Raw genomic sequence first — 26420 nt, forward strand, 5'->3', positions numbered from 1 at the left:
GAAAAAAGAAGGTGATGCGGGAGAGGTTTGAGATCCGTCAAGTATGGTCAAGGTTATTAGCGCATGTATAAGCCTTAAAGCCCATCATTAATTTATATATACCTCTTCAGTCTACTGGAACATATAAGGCTCTTCTAAGAAACTGAACTCCGAAGTTAAGAAGGCTTTCATAGTATTAATGTTAAAGACCATACTGAAAAAACTGTTAAGCCAGGATATAAGAAAAAAATTAAACGAAGCTGAATATACCGCCGATTTGTTCATTGTTATATTTGCAAAAATATAAGCTCCTCATGAAACAGACGCAAAATATACGTTCGTTTATTAAAGTTGAGAAAAAAATATTGTCTCGTATGAATAAAAAGTAAAACCTTCAAACCCCGCTTTATTGGCTCCCATTATCCCAGATTGGACTGATGGAAGCATCAGTCCAATCTATTGCAATCAGATGACATTGTTATTGATTATAATGTTTCTCGCTAAAGATTTGTTCGCAATTTATTTATCTTCGTATAAGTTAACAATGTAGGTATGAACCTACATTGTTAACTTGGCTCGTTCTCAGAAACCGTCTGTGACACGCAAACAATAAGACAAACCAAGAGATATTGAAGTTTAACGTCAGAGGTTCCATTAAACTTTACCGCTTCGATATTGTACGTACCCTTAAAATAATCTATTTAAGGCAAAATTATTCATTTCACCGGAAAATCTGATTACCGCCTTTGAAATTTCGCTTGATTTTCGCTAAAAAGGTTAGGAACGAAAACTTTACTGGGCAAATGTATAGCAAAAATGTTTCTCTTATTACGAAACTCATTATCACAAATGCTGAGGCTCATCTCACAACTGTATGAAACATAAATAGAACACAAGGGACTAGACTGTTGACCCGACTCAATGTCAGTGATTTAGTTGAAAGCCTGCATTGCTCCGCTCCTGTTAGTCTTAGCGTGATGATATAATATAGCCTATAGCCTTCCTCGATAAATGGGCTATCAAAGAATTTTTCAAATCGGACCAGCAGTTCCCGAGATTAGCGCGTTCAAACAAACAAACAAACAAACTCTTCAGCTTTATAATATTAGTATAGATAAGCCTTGTAGTTCATAGTATGTACAAAATTTGTGTTCTAGTTTGATGCAAACATATTGAAATTATTAAAATCGTGTTCTCTTTCACTAGTTTCTTAATAATTTTCAATAACTGGAATGAAGTTAATTATAACATGACGCTTACCATTCGCATGTGGGCTACACGACCTTGCTTGGTTGCTATATACAAGGCGAAATAAAATTGAATAGGCACTTCCGAAAGTAGCCGAGGTCATACAATCGTAGTGTATGTATGTACTATGTACCTACAATGTACATGTATATCATATGAACACAATATCGAATATCATAACATTACTTTCCAAATGATTACCATTCATTTGAATAGAGATAACTGGAGCATGCGAGATTCGACTCCTTATAGAATATGTATAAAGATCGGTTGATTTAACCCGTTTGATAACGCATAAAATGTATGGACCGTCTCCAAATATGTTTTTCGGGTCAGCTTTGTAGTCTCAGGATTTACAGATTTCCTTTTTTGTGATTATACAGTTGTCTTAACGTAAAATAAAGCTTTCTTTATTTTCAAATTCATATACATTCACTGTTCTCAATAAGAGATCTATAACAGTTTCTATAGAGCGTCACTCACCGGTACTACTCCAACACTTTCATAGATAACTGTTAGATAATTCGAATTATCATCGAAAGTAGTTTTTATACGTAATCTCGCACCCGTTTCTTTCTTGTACTTCTCCAATCAAATTACATCATTAGACGTGCTACAACCATTATCGGATCGGTACATTCGATTTTTAATGAACGATGAATATCGGGTCTCTTCCTATTAAAAATGTGCACAATTACGTTTACGTTTATAAAACGTTCAGTTTATACTATATAGTATACGTTTTATTAAACGAATTAACATGTTAACATGATTACCACCTAGGATCTATAATTTGTTTTGAGTTTCTACATAACATATCTATTGGACTATATATTCTATTCTAGAATCTAGGTCATCATCTACCTGAAACGGCATATCAAGTTTAAACAAAATATAGGTACGCAGTACTTTGAGAATGTTTTAGCAGAAATCAGAACACAGCAAAAACAAAAACTACTGCAGGGATATATTATTTACAAAACATTCTTTAATACTCTTCACAAATCACAATTTCCTAGAATTTCTACCATCAAACAAATTTATATTATTTTCATAACATTAGTTACTACTTTTCACAATTTCCTAGTATTTCTAGCATCAAACAAATTTGTATTTATCCGTGTAGCGTTCACTTTTATCGATAAAAGGTGGTCCACTATTTGTAGTTCCTGTATTGATACGAGCCGTGCCCTATAAAGTATAAGCGTAGTTCTGGTATAGGTAGGAGCCGTGGCAACGTCACGTTCACGGTACCATCCCGCAATCCCGGCAGATGTTTTTGTCACGCGCTCGTTAAATCTGAGGCAGGTGCGGAATGCTTGTTTATTTTTTGTGATCTTTGCGATTTTCGCTCGACCATCTGCCGAGCACATTTCGCTTAAACCTGGCGCAATGTGGTGCTTTCTGATATGCATCTCACGTCTCTGTTGTTTTTGGCTTTTATGATATGATTAAGTTGATTAAATTTCCTGTCATGAGTGGCTAACTTTTGCTATTACGTACGTTTTTTTTTTAAGTTATTCTGCTTTGGTTATTATTGCAGTTGTAAGAATAAGTGGCAAAATTAATCAAAAAATTAATCCTCTTATCCAAATCCGTTCTGACGTAAAATCGTGATAAATACCTACACCCCCAAACTTTGGACTTTATAAAATTAGTGTCCGATACTCTAAAAACAATTACGTACTTGCTATACTTACGTTAGGTAGGTATATTAATTGTTGTGCATATAACATAATATGCGAAAATCGCAGAAATCAGAATATCCATTAAATCATAGCCATTATTATGTAATAACATCAACTTTTATGCGACATGAGGACATTTTATACTAAAGCCACAGACAATTTACTTCACCTTAAATGGTAAAAACCACACCCAAATCTACGCCTGTAATAGTTGAAATGTCCGTGTGAACGTCCCCCTGACCTTTGGTGTGGCTTTCTTTAAAATCTGTATTTTTCTTTATTGTTTAAAAACTAAAATCTTTCGTAACATTACTTGCATGAAATTATTTAATGAAAATCGTGACCTTAGATAATATTCATTTCTAACGAGCACAAGGATAAGTACGTAAAATAAGGTTCCCATCCTATAAATACGACGAGCTTTCCTTACACACGGTTGAGTTTTGACACAAAACTTCTTAGACAGAAACATCAAAATCTAACGATGCGTAAGCAAAGGGAATGGTTTCATATTAATGGGAATTTCTAAATTGAATTGACTTAACATCGCCGCATTAAATAGTAAAATCTCAGATTATACATTGGTGGGGTCCGTCATTGCTTATTACGGACCAACGTGGTCTCCCCTAGCGTGGGTTCCTACTGATTGATCGCTTCCGTCCATTGTGTCCTCTCCCTTTCAAATGTGAAGAGTAGTGACCTACGATTGCTGGCTACATTAATATCAAAGAGACCAAATGTTATTAGGTATAGTACAAACAGGAAAAGCACACAATCTTCTCGAGTATATTAGTTTTGAAATCGATTAATGCCCCCTTATAGATGATATTGCTTTCTCTGGGCAGCTGCATCTTTTCAAAGTATATTTCCAAACAAACCTGTGAGGGGGCACTTTTGAAATATTCTCTTCAAATAGTGCTTCATTTAAAATAAAGATCGTAATATAAACTCAGACTATATTTAAAATTACGCGAATATATGTTGCAAAAAGCGGCCAGATTTAATAGGCTCGCATATCCACTCCAAAGCGCGGATGCGGAATAATTTATGGCATAACATTTTTAGCTTTCATACGCAGTTACCCACGGCACTTAGCCCCAAAGTTCAGTAGTTCGCCAACTGCAAACCGCGGAACGCAATTTAAAACGCCTCATTAAACCTATTATTCTTAGCGAAATTGTTCACAACAGTGCGAAAAGAGGTGAAGTGATGTACAACTGTCGATTGTGTATGAATTATTCAAACTTTGACCGGGCTCTGTGGGACCGCTCGTCTGGATTGGGGCCGCTTCCTTGCGCGTTTTTTCGTTCTAATTTCTGTTCCATTTTGGAAATGAATCTGCTTTTTACATTTCGCTTTATTTTACTAGACAAAAATGTTCATATTATGTATAAATAATGTAAGACAAGTCAAAGAATAAAAGATAAGATGATTTGGATCATTTATTATCTTAGGATTTGGCCTAGTACTTAAATAACAATGTAATGGGGTTATCTATTGTCAAGGCTCTCGTGTTATAGAGGGTCAATGAACTGGTATTCCAAGAAGTCTACGTGTCTATCAAATATAAGTGTATTGATTTTCTCACCCCCAATCCGTCTAGAAAATATGGGAATCCCAAGTGTAGCCTGTAGGGAAATACGTCATACGTTTATAGGTGTTACTGCAAAAATCGCGTATAACTATGATGATTATTTTTTCTTTTCCTTAGTGCATTCAATTGTATTGGTAGCGATTAACTCATTTAATTATTAAAAAAGTATACATCGCCCGCGCCCCGTTAAATAATATTTTTTTATACATTTCTTCGATAATTTTTTACAGGAATATATTTAAATATAAAAATAAAATTTAAGTAAGTAGAACAACATGTTTACTTAAAGAAAATTAAACTGAACTTATATTTTGCAGCTAATAATAATTGGCTACATTGACGTCAATTCAGTTACCTTCAAGAAAAAAAAGTAAATGTTATTTTTACTATAATTTAGCATACCTATTATGTATTAACAGTTTATTTTTAAGTACCTTTAAGATTTCTTAGTTAATGTATTTTCATCTAGTGCCTAGAGGTATTTAAAATATTTCAATGAAGTTGATAACTTTAACAAAATTAAATCAAACAGTTAAGGCGTTACCCGGCAATTTCGACTATGTTCAACCTCTATAAAGTCCGGTACAACATAAAGCACAATACCGAAAAAAATATATAAAATAGGATGGTCTTTGATCTTTAATTGCTCGCGAGGACTTTTTTCCAAAGTTAATAGATTTCTAGAAAAAAAATGTGTCGTGGTCATCGATTTTTCCGCAAATACCTACTCTATAAACTTCGTAACCTGCTGACTTAGAGCTCTGAAAATTTTATGTTTAATAAATTATCAGTTACACAACAGTCCCTGACGAGGATATTTTGTTTCACTGATTAGTATCTTTTTAAATACAAAATGCGAGGAAAAAAGAAGGTGCAGCGGGAGAGGTTTGAGATCCGTCAAGTATGCTCAAGGTTATTAGCGCATGTATAAGCCTTAAGTATGTATTTAAAATCTTTTGTAAACATGATGGATTCACGTTTCCGTATACTTTTCGTAATGATAGCACGCCCATATCAATATCAATGTAACTAAATATAAAATAGTACACTATGTACTAAAGAACTTCACTTTACTATGTGAGTGAGATACGTAGGTACCTATGCACAAATATCGATAATAACATTAGCCGTTGCAACGTAGGCGTAATATACTTACAAGTTACATCACGAGTCTTGAAACATTTTCTTATTTTGTAGTACTTTAAGGCTATTTATTTTATTCTTTACTCCTATCCACGGTTTAATGTTTCACCTTTTTTCAAAAATACTCATAGAATTAGTATTTTAGAAGGAACTATTTACTAGACACTTCATTTTAAACAACTTTATCCATCAGTTTAAATTCCTCACAGTTATAATATCGCAGGCTTGATTTAAAAAAATCCCCGGTAGGTAAGTAATATTTTCCTCGTTGCAGTAAATCTAGACAATTCAAATACATTATAAGAGAATATTATCACAGGAAAATGCGTCCCGTGCAATGTTTGTATAACTTTATCATTTATGGATTGATGGTTACTATTTGTAGGAAGATGTAGGCGGTAAGAGTTTTATAATAAATACATACATAGTAGAGTTATTAATGTAGGTAAGAATGGAATGGTATAGTTTATTTACTTTAATGTTTTTTATTTGATTGAGCGATATGTATTTTTAGCAGATTTTTGCACGCCTCATAAGCGAAGCGTTGAGGTGGGTACTACTGTCACTTCGCGCAAAACATCTGATTTTTCAAACTTAAAATGTCTTTATGTATCATACATTGCACTTGTAAGATAATACATACACACACATATTAAGAAAAAACACTATTTTTAACGTTCATGATATTTTTGATGTCATTTTTGTTATTTAAACTAGTTAAAAAACAGTTTAAAAAAGTTCTGTCTTGGACGTCCGTGTGTCTGTATGTGCGGATCCTTTTTCTTGTTAAGGTGATTGCAACGATCTGTTCCCAGCCAATATCCCGCTAGATGGCGCTGAATTCTACATTTCTAGTTTATTTGAGTTTTTGCGTAATTGGAATAGTCATCAAACCTAGGAATAGTCATGGCGGTTACTGAATATTATATTTTATTGAAATATGTTATATCATTGCCTTAAAATCCACCCAATTCGGTAAAATTATGCGTTTTAACATCTGTCATTGCATACAGGGTCGTTTACACACACAGACGTATACAAAAATGATAAAGATTTAACTCTAGATGGCGTGAATGTAAAGCGCGTCACACACGGTGAAGATACTACCTATAATATTTTATCTAATCTAGTAATATTTTATATTACAGTATCTTAAGGTATCCGGTATCAGCGTTCTGACCATCATTTTTCTTTTTTCGCTGTAGAACCGCCATCCTGTTACAAATGACCCACAAAGGAGAATGACCACGGGTGGTATCGGTAAAATTTTAGTTGTGCCACGTATTCGTTATATTGTTAATTCCTATTTGTATTTATAATGATCATATGTATCAATATTAAGTCTTAATTAAACCGGATAAATTGAAATAATAGTAAAAGTAAAAGTTTTTCTTTTGAAACATGTATGAACTTTCGCATTAGTAGGAAGTAGGATTGTTATAAAAATAAAAGTTATATTTGTTGGCGTAAACTATTTTATTGTAATTTTGGGAAATAAATAATGTCAAAATTGATTACCTACAATAAAACGCAGTTTTATTTTATTACCTACATTACACTATTGTTTTTTTTTATCAAAACATGTATTTGAAGTAGCAAATATGATATTATGCTGATCCAAGCATTTTCACTCAAAACTAATATCACTAATGATTTGTAAAAGTAAATTATTTCAAAATACATTTCATAACCAACAAGTAAGAATAATTATTCATACAACAACAAATCAAAAACACTATTTACTATGGAAAAAAAACCAGGAAGGTGAAAAACATATTTACGATTTCGATGCACTCGACTTTTAGTACTCAACCATAATAATATTTTTACCTATTATTTTATAATAGGTAAAAATATTATTATGGTTTTGATCACAGACATATCTGTGGTTTTGATTTTAGCTACTAGTATCAGAAAGCTGCGTGTTCAATGCACGTCGGGGTCCCACAACTGTGGAGGAAGGAAGGTAGAATACCTCCATCGAATAAGTGAAGTTTCTCGACATACTCGATTTGCCGGCCGGCCTCAATGAAGATTGTCCGAAAGTTGTATATGTGCTCTGTAACGAAAAAATTTCGCTAGCGCGATTCAGAGTGAGGTGTCGTACAATATACCTAATGAAGTTTTTCATCTTTTTATTTTACTGCAAATACAAAATAAAAATTAAACAATGGTAATGTAAATTCTAAACAAACTACTACCAAAATACAATTAGAACAAAAATCATTTGACTTGTTTATTTCACCCAGAGGCCAGAGGCGGCTCGTGACAAAATTGTATAGGTGTTCACTTGAAATAAAACAACGAAAATACAATAGCGTTCGGGATGATTTATTACAAAAAAATGAGCACCACATTTTATAAATGTCTATAACACTAAAAATTACAAAGTACAGGCTATTTCAAAACGAATTCAATGACTAGGTATCAATAATTAGTAAATCACCGAATTTGCATTCGCGAGCGTAGGTATCCATAGTGTTTGTCACTGACGGTCACTGACCTCTATAACTTATAGTTATAGAGGTCAGTGGTGTTTGTTGTGTAAACATGTATGTATTTGAGTAGTTAGTAGCATATTATATTCTGAATTTCTGATCCATGCCTATTCACTCAAAACTAATAACACTAATGATTTGTAACAGTAAATTATTTCAATAGGTAGGTATTTGAACATTTCCCAACAAGACGTAAGAATAATTATTCGTAGGTATACAAGATACAATAACAAATCTAATACACTATTTATTATTTTATTATTTACTAGCGGTCCGCCCCGGCTTCGCCCGTGGTACATGTTTACGTTTTCTCTCCATAAGAAGTAATAGCTAGAGAGCTAGCGCAAAGCTACCTGTATGTATTTGACCAGACCTGGATTTTTGTGTGTTGATTCCCCTATACCTACTATACATGAGATGAGGAGTCACTAAGCCCAGAGTGGTGGACGGGGCGCGCGCTTAGGTAAGACAGGTGGAAATTTTTGGCGAACTTTGAAACCATTTGACCACGTCTGCCATTTTGATATTTGAAAATAGATTATTATTACTATCGGAAAATAACAATGGCAGACCATTATCACGCGGATAACATTCTGGCAGACACTTATGAAAGTGCTGAAAAAAATACAATTTTGAAAGTATTTGACCAGATCTGCCATTCATATATTTTATTTATTAGGGTCTTAAAAACTTATTTTCGAAACGGCAGACATTTTCATTGCGTACAGACTTCAGCAGACAACAAAACTTTACAGACTTCAGCAGTCAACAAGACTTAGCTTCTACATGGTCAGATGTATATATGTATTACGTTCCCTGACCTTACATCAATGATTTACTTTATTAATGTTTTTATGGTCATTTACATTTAATTTTGAAAACTATGGAATAAAATTTATAAATTTGATGATACAAAACTAAATATACATTTGTAAAGAATCTCAAATATAAAGTTGTGTTGCAAATAACAAATCATCATTTAAATATTTAGTTTATTTCTTTATTTAAGAAACAATTAACAATTACAAAACAACATAAAAAAACACGCATGCATTTATTGAAATGTTCATTCATCATCACTATCGTATGGCGTTGTGTGACTCGTCTTCATAATCCATTGAATCGGATTCTGTAAAAGTAAAACGTAAATTATATAATAAAAGAAATGAGTCATTATAAACTTACCTAGTAAGGCAATGCCTTTGATGTCGCACGATGCCGCCGCGCCGCCAGTGTAGGTACTTCTGCTGCTACATGAAAATATGCTAGGGTTGCAACAAATGGGAAATAAAACAATTGTGATTATTACTATTATGATGTAATCATTTATTCATATTATGTACATTCAAAACAATTGCTATTATTAAATCTGATGTAATTATTTTTTCATAAATATATAATTATTATTAATTACATAATATATTGCACTGTGAAATATTTACGTATCACTTTATTTTTGATGTTCTTAATTGTCTTTTATAAAATTTAAGTGACGCATTCGCATTGGGATCAACAATCCGATAAGAAAAGAATGGAGACAACATATACATAGCTTTGATTTCAATTCTACAGATACAAAATATACAATCTATCTAAAATGATACAACGGATGTTTCCTGCGTTTTCTCGTCAAAATACCGAAACAACGTAATTATTGTATAGTAGTTGGGCGTGAAAGTAAAAAAACAAATGAAAAGTGTTTTCCATATGATTATTTATTAAATTTACGCGATTAAGAATAATTTCAACGATACAATTTAGTAACCGAGAATTCAGAGGATTAAAGAAAATACCTGCCTGATCATTTTATCAAACTCTAAAAGAATTATGGTTATTTCGCATCACTCGGTTTATTAGTTTGGTAATAATTATTAAAGGTAGTTACAACCCTAGCCATTGAGTCGAACGGTAGGCAACACAATATCGACTTTGTGCGGGTACATATGGTACATTTCTTCTTGCTGTGAAGCGTAATTATTATTATTAAGATTTTTTAGGCTATTTTGAATCAGCTGTTCTAATTTAATTCTAGAAATTTATTAAAACGTGATTTTTTTAAAAGTATATTATGAGTTTATAAATACCTCAACCAATAGTTATTGTGTCCTATCCTCATTTCTTTATATCTTGGTAGTTAACTAAAGTGTTAAATTTACATAACCTCAACAACAACATTTACACTGCCACTGCACTAAAACTAAACTAACTAGCTCTCTAGCTATAAGAACCATCCTCGTACTTCAAGGGATATAATAAAAAAAGAATTATCGAAATCGGTTCAGCCGTTCTCGAGTTATGCGCTTACCAACACATTTTGCGATTCATTTTTATATATAAGACTAGCGGTCCGCCCCGGCTTCGCCCGTGGTACATGTTTACGTTTTCTCTACATAAGAACCATCCTCGTACTTCAAGGAATATAATAAAAAAAGAATTATCGAAATCGGTTCAGCCGTTCTCGAGTTATGCGCTTACCAACACATTTTGCGATTCATTTATATATATATATACTAGCGGTCCGCCCCGGCTTCGCCCGTGGTACATAATATTTACGTTTTCTCTACATAAAAACCATCCTCGTACTTCAAGGAATATAATAAAAAAAGAATGATCGAAATCGGTTCAGCCGTTCTCGAGTTATGCGCTTACCAACACATTTTGCGATTCATTTTTATATATAAGATAAGATTATGTGAAAATAACCAGGAAGGTGAAAAACATATTTACGAAAACATAGTAACATAATATGGCTGTCGCTACAATAATTATATTTCAATTTTATCTTTTTATACCTAGTAGAACTGGCCGACGAATAAAAAAAATCGTATTAGAATAAATACAATAAATTACGGAACAAAAAAAGGATTGTAACTGAATTAGGTAAGTATGTTTGTTTCTGGGCGCACCGTTTTCGACGACGCGACGCGCGACGTAAGCGTATAGGTATAGGTACCTACTTTGCTAAAACAAACTAATAAAATTGTGTGTCTGTCTGAAAATTCGGAAAAGCATATTTTGCAAGTTTGTAATTACTTTGATAGTTTACCGATTTATAATAATTGTAATTGTAATTGTATAATATATAATTTGCAATGTGGTGAAATTTCATAAAAATCACGGGCCAATTTTTTGTTTTGAATCCCACCGAAAATATAATTGCGTTATTAGAATAATTAATTACTATACCTACCCACGATCAATTATTACAATATAGTCTCAAATGCATACTAGAGAAATATTGCAATTTGATTCAATTAAAATGCATAGCATACAAAAATAAATTCACAACACAAGAAATTCCGCGCGCAAATCATAGCGCGTGTCAATGAAATCAAGAATGTTTTATATCAAGCCGACGCGGACGACGACGCGACGCCGAACAAAAGTACCTACGACGGACGACCACGCTTCGAGTTGCCAAACAACATGAGTAATAAATTGTTTACAAAAAAAACAAGTTTTCCATTTTTCTGTATGAGTAGACAGAACTTCAAAACGCCACCTGCTACGGTTTATATTATGAACGATTGTTATAAAAATAAAAGTTATATTTGTTGGTGTAAACTATTTTATTGATCAATAATTTTGGAATTTAAAATTGTCAACATTGATTACAATAAAACGCAGTTTTATTTTATTACACTATTGTTTTTTTTATCAAAACATGTATTTGAAGTACCATATAATATTATGCTGATCCGAGCATTTTCACTCAAAACTTATATCACTAATGATTTGTAAAAGTAAATTATTTCAATATACATTTCATAACCAACATGTAAGAATAATTATTATTATTCCTACCTACAACAACAAACCTAAAACACTATTTACTATGGGAAAATAACCAGGAAGGTGAAAAACATATTATTATTTACGATTTCGACGCACTCGACTTTTAGTAAAATATAGTAGGGAAACATAATATTATGGTTTTGATTTTTGCTACTAGTATAAGAAAACTGCGTGTTCAAACTACTTGTTTGTCTGTCTGAAAATTCGGAAGTACTTTGGTAGTTTACCGATTTATAATAATATTGTATATATATCGTTGTTTAAAAAATATTCAAACACAATAAAATATGATATATGTACTGATTTATCACTGGTTTCAGTGATGAACTGATGAGTCAATTATAGCCACTATACTTTCGTCATACGTGTGTATGATTGATGTGATTTGCAACGTGGTGATATTTCAGAAAAATCACGGGTCAAATTGTCCCACCGAAAATATAACTGCGTTATAAGAATAACTATACCTACGATAAATTATACATAATACAATATAGTCTCAAATGCATACTAGTGAAATATTTTATTTGAATCAATAAAATAAAAAAATAAATAAAAAATAATAATAATACAAAAATAAATTCACAACACAAGAAAATCCGCGCGCAAATCATAGCGCGTGACAATGAAATCAAGAACTTTCGAGCCGACGCGGACGACGAAGGAGCCTAACAAAAGTACCTACAATCATAGGCGGCTCGTGACAAAATTGTATGGCCGTGTTCACTTGAAATAAAACAACGAAAATAGGTACCTACAATAGCGTTAGCAGTACAAAAAAAATGAGCACCACATTATAAATGTCTATTTATACACTAAAAATTATAGAGTATTTCAAAACGAATTCAATTATTATTTAGCAATAATTAGAAAATCCCCGAATTTGCATTCGTGATCGTATTCATAGTGTTTGTCTACACTAATATTATAAAGAGGAAAACTTTGTTTGTTTGTTTGATTGTAATGAATAGGCTCATAAACTACTGGACATTTTACCAATGTTTGCAAGTTTGTGATTACTTTGATAGTTTACCGATTTATAATAATTGTATACTTATATCATTGTTTAAAAATATTCAAACACAATATGATATAGGTACTGATTTATCACTGGTTTCAGTGATGAACTGATGAGTCAATGTTAGCCACAATACTAATCACTTTCGTCATACATGTGTATGAACTATGATTGATGTGATTTGCAATGTGGTGAAATTTCATAAAAATCACGGGCCAATTTTTTGTTTTGAATCCCACCGAAAATACATATATTACTAATTGCGTTATTAGAATAATTAATTACTATACCCACGATCAATTATTACAATTTACAATATAGTCTCAAATGCATACTAGAGAAACATTGCAATTTGAATCAATTAAAATGCATAGCATACAAAAATAAATTCACAACACAAGAAATTCCGCGCGCAAATCATAGCGCGTGTCAATGAAATCAAGAATGTAATTTTATATCAAGCCGACGAGCGACGACGCCGAACTAAAGTACCTACAGTACCATTTACCTTCAGTGTACAATACAGTTTACAGACCTACGACGGACGAACAATAATGAGTAATAAATAAAAAAAAAACATAGTTTCTAAGGTCATTAGTTTTATTTTATTTTATTGTTATTTTCTTTGAACGATTGGAAATGAAATTACTCAATTTTTACACAGAACTTTGATTTATTAGAATTATGCTCATTATGCATAAGATAACGAACGCGAATGCACGACATCTAGCGCGTCAATGTCTAAACATCGCCTTTCGTTTAGACATTGACGCGCTAGATCTGTAATAAGTATATAGTCTATGCGCTAGATGTCGTGCTTTATGTCGTGTTTCGCTTGGCAAAAGTCACGCACACTACTGTAGAAGTGTCAAATTTTTCCGGTATTTTACTGTTGTTTTTCTAAGTAAATATTGTAAATTATTGATTAAAAAGGTCGAACGCGCACACATTTCATTATAGAGAAGTGATAAAATGATTAGTTTTAAAGAAATAGTGTCTGTGTTAAGTGTTTAGAGGTAATCAAAAATGTATGGAGGGACGGTCGGAACATCAACCTTAACACGATAGCGACCGAAATACTTTACTAATCGAGTCTTTTTTTTTCTCTTACGCTTGAGTATGCTCAGGAATAGAACCCTTTCATTTTTCAGGGTCTGATTCGATGTGGTTTAATTATTATTAAATAAACAAAAATAATAATTAATAAATATTTATTAAAAAAAAATTATGAGGCGTGCACTTTTGGATTTTCCAAATTATTTATAGCTTCACTTTTCGACGCTTGACATGAGAAGGTAAAAGTTTGTATGAATTTATTTTCTTGTATTATATTATATTTATTTTTATTATATTTATAAATTACAAGATCAATATTTCAATACAAGATCGTTTCGCAACATATCAAAAACAAACATGAACTGGTGCGGCTGCAAGTGTATTCAAACAATTCGGTCATCTAAACACAGACCGCGGTATTGTGCCATGAATATAGGTATAATATTTCTCCTCTACTAGGGATTACAACATTAAGCCACAGCTACCCGTATCTAGGTTAAAGGAAAATGTACCTTATACAGCTTTAATCAATGTATACAATCAATTGCTTTCAGACATATTTCACTTTACAATTCAACACGTATACTCTTCGACATATGAATAGGTACTCCTGTGTTATCACGCGTTAGACCTTCCCCATCTAAATTTCCATCCCCATTCAGTTCGATATTCAAGTCTTGTCCCTCAAGTTCCCTTCTGAATTCTGTATCTTTGTATAAGACAATGTATACGAATATTTCAAGTGCAAAAATCCAACAGAAAGATGAACAAAATGGTACGGAACTCGGAAGTATGAATGTCTCAATTGATTTTATTTTACTCTTGAAACTTTTAAAATTTTGTCTATACATATATAGATATGTACATACATATTATTATAGTTGATACCTAAGGTCTGATTATGAACTTAATTGTATGTAATTACCTCGGGTCAATATGGATGATGTATGATGTTTTTAGTATGAGGGTTATAAAAATGTACAGATTAGGTAGCTGGATGTTTTTCACATTTAGCTAATTCATTATTTATAAAGCGTTAATCGTTAGAATAATTTAAAAATCAGGATTTAGAAAACCATACTCCTTATATAAACCATATAAGTCGTTCCGAACGTAAATGGAATGCCGGTGTTTAAACTATAAGTGGATTTAAAAAAAGTAGCTCTCAATCTTAGCCTTCATATTTTTTTTCATCATCTTAGATGCCCTAACTTAGCATTATAGTGATTATCTTAGATTACAAAATAAAAGACAGATGGAGCGTTGCCGAACTAAACCGAATAATTTATCGTCATTTCCATAAAGCTATGTGTGCTGTCATTTCGCCGTTGCACTGTACGTACACGGTGCTTCTGTGTGGGTGTTATGTTACCAGATATTGCAAATTTTCCCAAAATTTTCCCCGACTACGGAAGAAAGAGGGTTATGTTTTTCGAGTGTAGGTATGTATGTATAATATTTCTTTGACACGCCCTGCAGTATAAACTGTTGGATCGATTTTGAGTTGTGACTTATGAGGTGTCATTGCAATCATGAATTATGAAGGTAGCTGTGGTGGTAGTGACGTAGGCTACATAAATTATTAGCAGTCATGTTTTAATTTTTATTTTAATATAAATTCGGGTTTTTGATATTATTTTATAATATTGTAAAAATTATTTTATCACCTATCTACTAAAGTTATACATGGACAAAATAATTTTATTCAATTTTTATTAAATAAATTACATTAAAAAAAGTTTTTATTTTTCAAAACATATGAATGCGAATAGCGGTAGTTTTTAGTCGAGAGTAAGGGACATTTTATTTTCATCATATCCATCATGTGAATTAAATCGCAAGCGAAAACGACGCTTTTTATAAAAGTAACAAAAAAATGTATAATGCTTTTTAAAATAATCTAATAATGACCATGAACTTTTATTGCACTATACAAATAATCACATTCACGATCGAAAAATCCAACAGCACTACCCCGGATATCTTTTAACCATTTTACCCCTAAAAATGGCAAATTCATTTTCAAAATACTGGCAGCATACGTTGAAGTTTTGAATTCCTTCGTATTTGTAAAATTATTATTTGTATACAAAATTAAATAAGCCAAATAATCTACAGAAAATCTGTAAAACGATGTTTTATCTTTTTGTTTGTTTTCGGGAACAAGTTTTACAGCGTTTTAATATCACAAGACAGCATTTTTTACTAAAATATCAAACCCCTTTTGACGTATTGCATGACACTAGAATCGCTATAGCACTAGCGGAGGAACGTATTCGTTTTTGATTTCGTATTTTCTTTGACAAGGGCGATGAATGATTGACATGCTCCATCTGTATTTTATTTTGTAATCTAAGGTGATTATATAGTGACACTTAATGGGACCCAAATTCTAAATGCATAATTTATATCTTTTATTCATTAGTTTTATCTCTCAAACATTTAAGGGTGCGTATAAAGCAAAATTACCAATCTTCTATTAGATGATACGTGTAATATTCAAGACCAAATCTAAAAAATAAAATATATATCAAACTAGATGATATGTTCAACGATTCTGTTCAATCAAAAACATAAAATATTAAAATTGACTCGATAAAAAAAAATCACCAAGTTAGCTCTAATTTTCACACTTTTACGTTTTCTACTTGACATGGTAATACTTATTATGATTTTTTTTTCATAAACAATTATATTAAAACATTTGCAAGATATTTGTCAGAGCATTTTGTGTAATTACTTTTAGTTTTGGTTTTATCTGCGATAAACCACTTTTATCGTGACAAAACCAAACGTTTATCTCGAGAAAAAAAGAGCGCCGTAGATATTACCCACTTGAGTATATTCTAATAATTAACAAATACATATTTTCTATTGTCTCTCTACTTTTCACGGTAATATCGAAACACATTTAAATTAGCCTTTCTCTGATACCAAACAAAACAACGTACCTATGAGTAGTTATTTTTATTTATTACGATAAAAATAAAAGAGTGAAGTTGACTATATGTGAACAGTAAAATGTTTTATATAATTTAATTAAATGCGTCATTCATTTGTGAATTACATGTGACACATACAATTATGATATTAAATATGCCACAATACGAGACCACAGATCATAAACGAGTTCTCAGACACATTTATCAACAGTCACAAACTGCGGCGTCTAACCTCCGCTGATCTCTCTGACGCCATGTGAACCAAAAATATCCGGCCTATTCACATCGCATTATATCTTATATATATAAAATTCTCGTGTCACAATGTTAGTCTGCATACTCCTCCGAAACGGGTGGACCGATTCTCATGAAATTTTCTGTGCATATCGGGTAAGTCTGAGAATCGGCCAACATCTATTTTTCATATGTACCACGGGCGAAGCCGGGGCGGACCGCTAGTATATATATAATGTGCTAGCCCTATACAGACTCAGTTGCCACCGCGATACTTTGATTCATACACCAATTCATTGATATCTCAGAAATGTATCGCATGAATTTCGATATTCGGACGCACTTTAGTGAGGACTTTCATGTTCATCGTTGCTTTTTGGTAGTTATAGCTTAGTAACTTGTTAGTTAATCGAAAATACCCCTACCTTATTAATTAGATATCCACAATATTTAATTAAAAATCAACGTTATATCAGGGCATTTGTATTGCAATTCATAACATCACCAACATTTTTGGATTAACTTCTAAGTATCACAAAAGCACCGTTATGTAGTCTTAGTAACAAAACCTATGAAAGTCGGCTTTGTAATATGTACATACAAATATTCTAGATTTTCATCTTAACTTTAATACGCGCGCCTACAGAAAAGCTTGAAATTTAAGTAATATTTTGGCTACATTTTGAAAATGAAATGCTCAGAATTTTGTTCTGTGGAGTCAGACTAAACATGTTTAACATGCGTTCTTTGATAATGAAATTAAAGCTAATTGAAGGAATTAGATCACCATCCTCTCCGTTGAGCATTCTCCGCATTCCGATGACGTACAACTGATTGATAAAGGGTCATAAACCACAATAAGTACATATGTACGCACACGCTTCGACCACGCATGCTTCACTTGATATATCTAATTAACATGAATCATTAACTGTTTACGCAAATAGCAATACTAATAAACGCCACGTTGATTGAAAGTTAATATTAGTATGTGGACCGGAAAGTCGTCTATTAACGGTTTTGATAATTTTTATGTGATTTATTATAATTACTACCTATTCATAGTAATTTTTATTAAACTAGTTATTTATCGAATCGTTCATTAATTGATGAAAAATTAAATATTAGAATGAGGTTTTACAATGTACATGTTAATAAAAAAATAGGGAATATTATATCTATATGATTGATATGCCTCTTTTAAATAAATACTGGTCTGAAAGAGGGAAATAAAAATAAACATACCAAAAAATACATTAAAATATGACCTATGAACACATAATTTATTGAATTAATTAACTATTATTCATAAAACACAAAGGCGTTATCAGCTTATCACTTATTTATGACAGTAGTATCAAAACACTATCTTTAATATGATAAAACATATTATGTTATTGCTATTCGTTACTTGTTAAATAATAGTATAATACATAAATTCCTCATAACCAAATCCAAAAACTAAAACGTATTGGAATGAAAATGTAATTTGAAGTACACACATCACAGATGAACACAGGAAACTTAATTATCCCGTCTATAGAGGCTGGCTTGTATTAAATAAATCCGTATTTCACACATCTCATACTCAAGTTATATATATATAGCTATAGCTAATACATACTTATAATGTGTAATAAGCTTGAGCCAATTATTATATTGTTAAATTTGTGTTGTTAGTGTGTTTTTTGCTGAAATAAATAATTTTACATTTTCATCTCATACTCTAGTCTTTGACGCTACTGTACACAGTTTAACTTATACATAGACAAATCAGTATATGCTTGAAAAGTCACTGGATATTTCGTTTATTGCTCTAATAAAGTAGGGCCTTGGGTAAGCGTTCGTTCGCGTAATGAACGTCAGACATTCCACTCTAAAAAGTCAATTGTTTTATTGATGGATAGCATAGAAATAGTCGAGAATTGCGTAACTTCTACACTGTACATGTCTTGTCAACATCAGAGTATACTTCAAATGGTTGTGTTAATCATAAAAAATAATATTTTAACTATTGCAAGAAAATAACTATCATCGCCGACAACAAGGTCTTCAGTATAAACATTACATGAAACATTCTGGGGCCTTTATGTTATATCCTGGTAATTGAGGATTGAGCGTGGAGGATAGAAAATTCGGAAATTGTTTACACACACACAGATAAATGGCTAGACGTCTGTGCTTTGAATGAAAATTCATTCTTATGACTGTAGTTATTAACTGTAAGATATGTTCAATATAAAAAGAAGCCGATAAGAATACCAAAAAAGTAGCAAGAATAGCACATCTTATCGCAACCTAACAACTTAACAAACTCTCTAGCTAATCAAATCAAATAACACTTAACTAATCTTATAAGTCACTAGCTCATGCGTTAATAGTTATTAATTATCATAGCAATAAGGATGGCATAGCAGTTAAAAGCAGGAATCTCCGATCGGCCTCCCGCCGCCATCCGTCTGCGGCACTTTTACTTTCGCCCAGTACATTCACCTGCAAAGCCTGTCCCAGTTACAGGTTACTAGAATCGTGTATTTACGCGAACCCCAATATTGAGTTCTCAATAGTATTCACTATTAGTAGTGATGCCCTAGATAGTAACTCTTAATGAGAGTACAAAAGTGAGGTTGAATATCTTTTGATTGTTTAATTTAACATCACTTTCTAAGATTTTGCTTTGAAGATGTTTCTTTTATTAATATCGAAATTTAGGGGTTTGGCGGCGTCACTCGCGTCCGTAGGTTTTAACCACCTAATTATAATAGGCTTGCCCTACACGTGCCCCCCGGGTGGTGCCAACCGAGTGACAACTGGCCGGAGGGCTGCTAAATAATACTCCTAGGTGATGGTATGTGCGCAGCATCACCTAGTACTGGGGTTGGGGCCGATGAGGCCGCTGTGGAGCCGAAAGGGCCCAGCCCCAGATAGCGGCTGGCGGGTTTTATCCCGGCAGGCGTACTGCAAACTGGAGGGGAGAGGAGGAGAAGAATGGAAGCAGGTTTTAAAAATGAACTACCCCAGGAGGGTACCACCAAGGGTGGAGAATCCCTCCCTGAGTCGAACTCAGGCAGCCCCACGTATTCTGGGGGGGGCAAAAACTTGCTTAAAGAAACTGTCACTGAGGAGGTGGGATCCCAGGCCTCCTCGGTGTCAAATACTACTGGACCGAGAAACACTATTAGTGCTTTAGGCGCTGGGCCCCCGGGGAAACCCAAGGGACCAAAGCCTGCAAATATGGGGCGGGGCTCTGCTTCGGCCAAGGTGACGCGACCACCCCCGGGCTTGTGTTGCCGACCTACGGCTGAGGCGGGGCCTCGTTCTAAACACGGCCATCCTAAGGGAAAACCCAAAAAGTTGGCCAGCTCGGCGTGCGCTTCTCCGCCGAGCTACACTGAAGCCTCGGCTGACGTGGTGAACGAGTTGAGTAGCGCATCAAACCAAAAAACACAAAAACCGACAGCGGAACGAGTTGTTGCGTCAAAGTCGCGACCAGCCGGTGCACCGACGACCATGAACAGAGGGACCTCAGAATACCTGACGGGACCGAAGGAATTGGTTGAAGGAAATCCGGCTTTGGGTGTGACCGAGATGCAATCGTACTCCCGCCACCCTACAACATTACAAAATCCTACAGCGGAACAAGCTGCTGCGTCAAAGTCGCGACCAGATGGTGCACCGACGACCGCGCACGGAGGGACCTCAGAATGCCTGATGGGCCCGATGGAACTGGTTGAAGGGAATCCGTTAGTGGGTGTGACTGAGAAGCAATCATGCTCCCGCCCCCCTACAAATTTGGTTGTCCCCACTGCGCCGAAGGTTGGGCTGCGGGGGACCCTCGACCCTGCAGGGGAGAAATCTCCTGCGGGGCCTGAGTCGTGTCGCCCACAGTCATCGGTCGGTGGTGATCTGTCCTCGGACTGGACCGTTGTTCCCCAACAGAGTCGCAAAGCAAAGAATGCACCAGTTGGGAAACACCAGGAAAGCGACCCATCAGGGAAGCGGACCTCCAACTCGAGCGACGGAACGACAAAAAACCGATTGAGCAGAAAACGACGACGCAAATTAATGGCTCGTGATCAACTACAATCTGAAGTAGATAAAACTACCGGCCCAAATCCGCATGTGCCCGCGGCTATGAGCGGTTCAGCTGCCGCTGCTACGGGTTCCGGACCAGGGCCAAATCGGCATTCAAAACCCGTTCAGACAAGCTCGAGAGACCATGCTGGCTCTAAAAGATCGCGTCTCGATGACACTATATCACCGAGAGGGGCGAAAAAGAAGCCATGCCTTAATGAGTCCCGGGCAGTCCATTCCGCGAGCTATGCGGATGCAGTTAAAGGTGATCTAATTGTGGCGATAACGTCTGACACACCAACTGGTCACCTCAACCAAGAACAAGCCGACCACATCCTGGCATCACTCCAACCCTTGCTTCATCAGGAAGCATTGAACTATAGGGAAGGAGACGCTCGCATCCTATTTAAGGGCAAACCCATGTTTAAAGGGGGCGTCCTTAAGCTATGGTGCGACGATGCGAGGACGGTGGATTGGCTCAAAGCAGCCACCAAGAAGGTTACACTGCCCTCTGGTGACAAAATCTGCGTCAGAAGACTTGCGGACGTGCCGCGTAGAGTGCGCTGTGGCATCCTGCTCCCAGGTGTATGGAAGGATATGAAGGTTGTCGGCCTTCAACTCCAGTACCACAATGACTGGGCGCAGGTACACCGCTGGTTGCTCCTTCGGGCTGAGGTACAGGAAGCGGAAACGTTTGTTGTCGTCAGCATACCGGAGGATTTGGTCTCTACGGTCATGGAGCATAACCGATGCCTAGGATTCTTCTTTGGCTCGGTCTATATTAAGTTCCAGGGGCCAAAGGGTAGATTTACCGAACGGCCCCCCGTATGGAACAAACCAACGGTGGAAAACGTGACCACGTCTGCAAAGTCGGATTCTGACTTAAACAAGGCTGCAATACCGCCTAGTTTAACAACAGAAAGTGAGGAGCAAGCCACAGCTCCCTCCACATCGCGCGACACAACTGATGCGCCTATGGAGGTGACGCCTGACGATGAACTCATCCTGCTCTCAGTAGATTCGGGCGACCTAGAGTCGGCTGATTCGGAGAGCAGTGATGAGTACACCAGAAGGTTCGGTGGCTTGGCCCTTGGTCAGGAAGAAGGGGGGATGCTATCTGATGATGGCGAACCCCTCATCTGAATGCCACTTTCTTCAGGCAAACCTCCAGCACAGTCAGAGCGCTACGGCTCAGCTCAGGAAATGGCTGGAGGTAACCACTACGGCCATTGTGCTTATCCAAGAGCCGTGGGTAAGCAACTCTGGCAAAATCAACGGCCTCACTAACATCGGAGGTAAGATTATTTCCATAACAGATTCTAATAAACCCAGATCCTGTATTTATGTCTCTAATAATCTACAAGTGCATCCACTAACAGAATTCTGTTCTAGGGATGTATGCGCCATCCTACTACTAGGGGATAACAACTACAGGCCCAACATTGTGATCGCCTCGACGTACATGCCGGCAGACGAAGACCCACCACCGCGAGAATTTGCCAGGCTGGTGGAGTACTGCGCGGGAGAGGGTCTGGAGCTTATCGCTGGTACAGACTGCAATGCACACCACCCCCTATGGGGGATGCCTACAGGTAACAACAGAGGCAGAGACCTTGTTGAATACTTATTTACAACTAGTCTTAATTTAGTAAATACAGGTGCTGAACCAACCTTCGTTACTCGCCGATGTAGAACTATCATTGATCTCACACTGGCGACCCCTGGCATCATAGACAGCATTAACAACTGGCACGTGTCAAAGGAGGCTTCTTGCTCCGATCACAGGTGGCTACGTTTTAACCTACAGGTTAACACTATTACACCCATTCCTACAAGGAATCCCAGGAAAACTGATAGGACACTCTATCGGGCCCATCTTGAAAACCTCCTCGCGAATTCATGCTTTCCAGACAGAATAATGCTTATACAGGATTTAGAACGTCTGGCAGAGCAACTAACTACAAATATTATTTCCAGCTATAACACTGCCTGCCCACTGCGGGTAACGAAAGCAACAGGTGCCAAACAGCAATCCTGGTGGGGACCGGAACTTGCCAAACAAAGACAATTGGTCAGAAGATCACTGAACCGTGCAATGAACACTAACTGCGACCACGATTGGAACACTTACAAAGTAAACAAAGCTGAATACAAAAGACAAATAAGATTCAGAAGCAGTGCAGGATGGAAGAAATTCTGTGATGGCATTGAATCCTGTACTCAAGCAAACAGAGTGCGCAAAGTCATCTCCTGCTGCAATACGTCCAAGCTGGGATCGATCAAAAAATGCGACAACACTCTTACAAAAACACCAGCTGAGACGGAAGCTGTTCTGATGCAGACACACTTCCCCGGCTGCAAATTCATACAACGACACGAAAGGAAAGACACAGCAACCCACACACCATGTGAGGAAAACTGGAGTACTGCTGAGCTCATAGTCAGTAAGGAAAAAGTACAATGGGCAATCGACAGCTTTCAAGCATACAAGGCACCTGGTCCAGATGGTATATACCCGGCTTTACTACAATGGGGGGGGCCGATACTCACGTCTCACCTATCTGCCATTCTGACATCCAGCCTCGCTCACGGCTATATACCGACCAGCTGGAGGACTGTTGATGTTATTTTCATTCCTAAACCAGGGAAAACAGATTACACGGATGCGAAAGCCCACAGACCTATCAGCCTCACATCCTTTTTACTCAAAACATTAGAACGGCTCTGTGACAGACACATTAGGGATACTGCCCTCGTGCGTATTCCATTACATCGGAACCAACATGCTTACAGCCACGGTAAATCTACCGATTCGGCCTTACACTGTGTAGTGTCCAAAATAGAAGAAGCCCTACAAGAAAAATCAATGTGCTTGGGCACTTTCGTAGACATTGAGGGAGCTTTCGATAAGACACACTACTCAAGTATACAAAATGCCCTATCACAGCATGAGGTTAACCCCACAGTAGTCTCATGGATTATAAACATGCTAGGCAGTAGAGAGATACAACTTAGCAAGGATAAAACAAAGAAAGTGCTGGTCACCAGAGGCTGCCCACAAGGGGGAGTTCTCTCACCGCTCCTGTGGAACCTAGTTGTGAACGACTTGATCAGCACACTAAACAAAAACAAATTCCATACCATTGGATATGCAGATGACCTAGTAATACTTATCTCTGGTAAGTTCACGAGTGTTGTCTGTGAAATTACACAGAGAGCTCTATCAATAGTTGAGCGCTGGTGCAACAAATATGACCTTTCAGTGAACCCGCGCAAGACGGAACTTGTTCTATTCACTAACCGACGCCTTCTAGGAAGCTACCAGCTACCAAAGCTATTTGGCTCCGTACTTCAGTTATCGAAAGAGGTTAAGTACCTCGGGATTACCTTAGACGATAAACTCAACTGGAACAAACACCTTGAGAATAAGATCGAAAAAACAAGCATTTCTTTCTGGCAGTGCCACAAAATGATTGGTAATAGATGGGGGCTCTCCCCGAAAGTCACAATGTGGCTCTACAAAACTGTCATAAGACCAATGCTAACTTACGGCTCTGTGGTTTGGTGGCCAAAGACACAACAATCGGCGGCTATAAGCAAACTGCAGAGATTTCAAAGACTCGCCTGTCTGGCAATCACTGGCAGCATGAGCACAACACCGACTGCTGCGATTGAGGCAATGCTCGACCTGCCACCCCTACATCTTTTTGTAAGACAAGAAGCTCTAGCGACAGCTGTAAGGTTAAAGACACAAAACCTATGGAGAATGGTGCCTACAGCACACAGTAAGATCTTAACTATGGCAGCTGAGAAGGAGTCCTCACTCCTTGCCATAAGTGATAAGATCCCAAAACAATTCATCTTTGACAAGAAATATAAGATACAGCTACGTGAATACACGTCAGAACACAACAGCGTTGAAGACCTACTAATCTTCACGGACGGGTCTAAGACTGGAAATGGCACGGGTACTGGGGTCTTCTCTGAGGACCTAAACATTAACATCTCGCACCCCTTGGGACCCCATAATACAGTCTTTCAGGCTGAATGCCTAGGACTTCTACTTGCAGCTTCGGCCATAATTAAAAGAAATGTAACAAACTATTCGATTCGGATCTTATCGGATAGTAAAGCAGCACTCATGGCAATCAAAAGCCATGAATTCACTTCAGGGTTGACCCTTGAGTGTCACTTAGCCCTCACTAAGGTATGTGACCTGGGAAATTCCCTAGTATTACAATGGATAAAAGGACACAGTAGCTCACGTGGAAACGATGCTGCTGATATACTAGCCAGAAGGGCATCTGAAACACCGGTCATGGGACCTTTTCCCATTATACCGCTACCTGCTAGCTGGACCCGGATGATGATTACCCAGCTCACTAGCACTGCTCAGAGAGCGGAATGGTCATGCAGATCTGACTGCAAGCAAGCCAGAGAAGCCCTACCGGACATTGACTCGAGACTTGCACGTCGGCTTCTCAACCTACGTAGAGTGCAACTACGCGTAATAACAGGGACCCTCACAGGGCACGGCCCCTTTAACAAACATCTCTTCAATCTAGGGATCACAGACAGTCCGCTATGCAGAGCATGCATGGAGACCGAGGAAACGGCAGCCCACGTCATCATGGAATGTAAGGGGGTTGCGGAGTACAGGGCAAGACACCTGGGGTCTCCCGGGTCCCTCCCCGAAGCCTTTGGCAGCCCTCACAAGCTGCTTGGCTTCATGGAGGAGCTCGGGTGGTTTCAATTTTAGCTGGTTTCCCCCACCTCCCTCTCTCACGCAAAATAGGCGCTTGACGTCGAGTTGCGGAGAAATGCCCGTATTATTATTTATTATTTTAATATCGGAATTATTTTTGTAAAATTATGGTAGTATAGCATAGACTTTTAAGACGGTATTTCTTTTAGAAAGTTTCCATCAAATTAAATTTATTTTATAAAAATAAAATAAGACTTCAATACTTCAAGTTTTTGTAAACATGGAGGCTTAAATGCATTGAGATAATATTACTATACGTATGGAGGAGACACCACGAACAAAATCTGTGCGCCATTTTTTTGCTCTAACTAAGTTTTAAAAATTATTATCTAGTTAGGTTCTTACCGATGAAAGTTATTCCTTTGCACATTTCCGTATTATTTGTA

The 26420-nt window shown here is 36.3% G+C and overlaps 2 protein-coding genes and 1 long non-coding RNA gene across 3 annotated transcripts in view; 1 reads left to right on the forward strand and 2 right to left on the reverse strand.

Annotated features, from left to right (window-relative positions):
* fwd (phosphatidylinositol 4-kinase beta fwd) overlaps positions 1-26420 on the reverse strand; it is a 71627-nt gene that overhangs the window by 42484 nt on the left and 2723 nt on the right. The window lies entirely within an intron of this gene.
* Positions 7963-10542, reverse strand: LOC149485257 (uncharacterized). The gene is made up of 2 exons (XR_016316202.1): positions 9336-10542; positions 7963-9279 (listed from the first exon to the last, which is right to left on the reverse strand). It is a non-coding gene; the product is annotated as an uncharacterized LOC149485257 (long non-coding RNA).
* On the forward strand, positions 20510-22990 carry LOC149485258 (uncharacterized). Its single transcript, XM_089699986.1, has 2 exons — positions 20510-22564; positions 22662-22990. Exon 1 carries the CDS (start codon positions 20706-20708, stop codon positions 22410-22412), a length of 1707 nt encoding a protein of 568 aa, XP_089556112.1. The 5' UTR covers positions 20510-20705; the 3' UTR covers positions 22413-22564; positions 22662-22990.

Source organism: Colias philodice, chromosome 10 (genome assembly GCF_061535455.1).
Source record: "Colias philodice isolate Cphi_HAF_F1 chromosome 10, ilColPhil1 Martin Lab GWU primary, whole genome shotgun sequence".
In the NCBI taxonomy this organism is placed as follows: domain Eukaryota; kingdom Metazoa; phylum Arthropoda; class Insecta; order Lepidoptera; family Pieridae; genus Colias; species Colias philodice.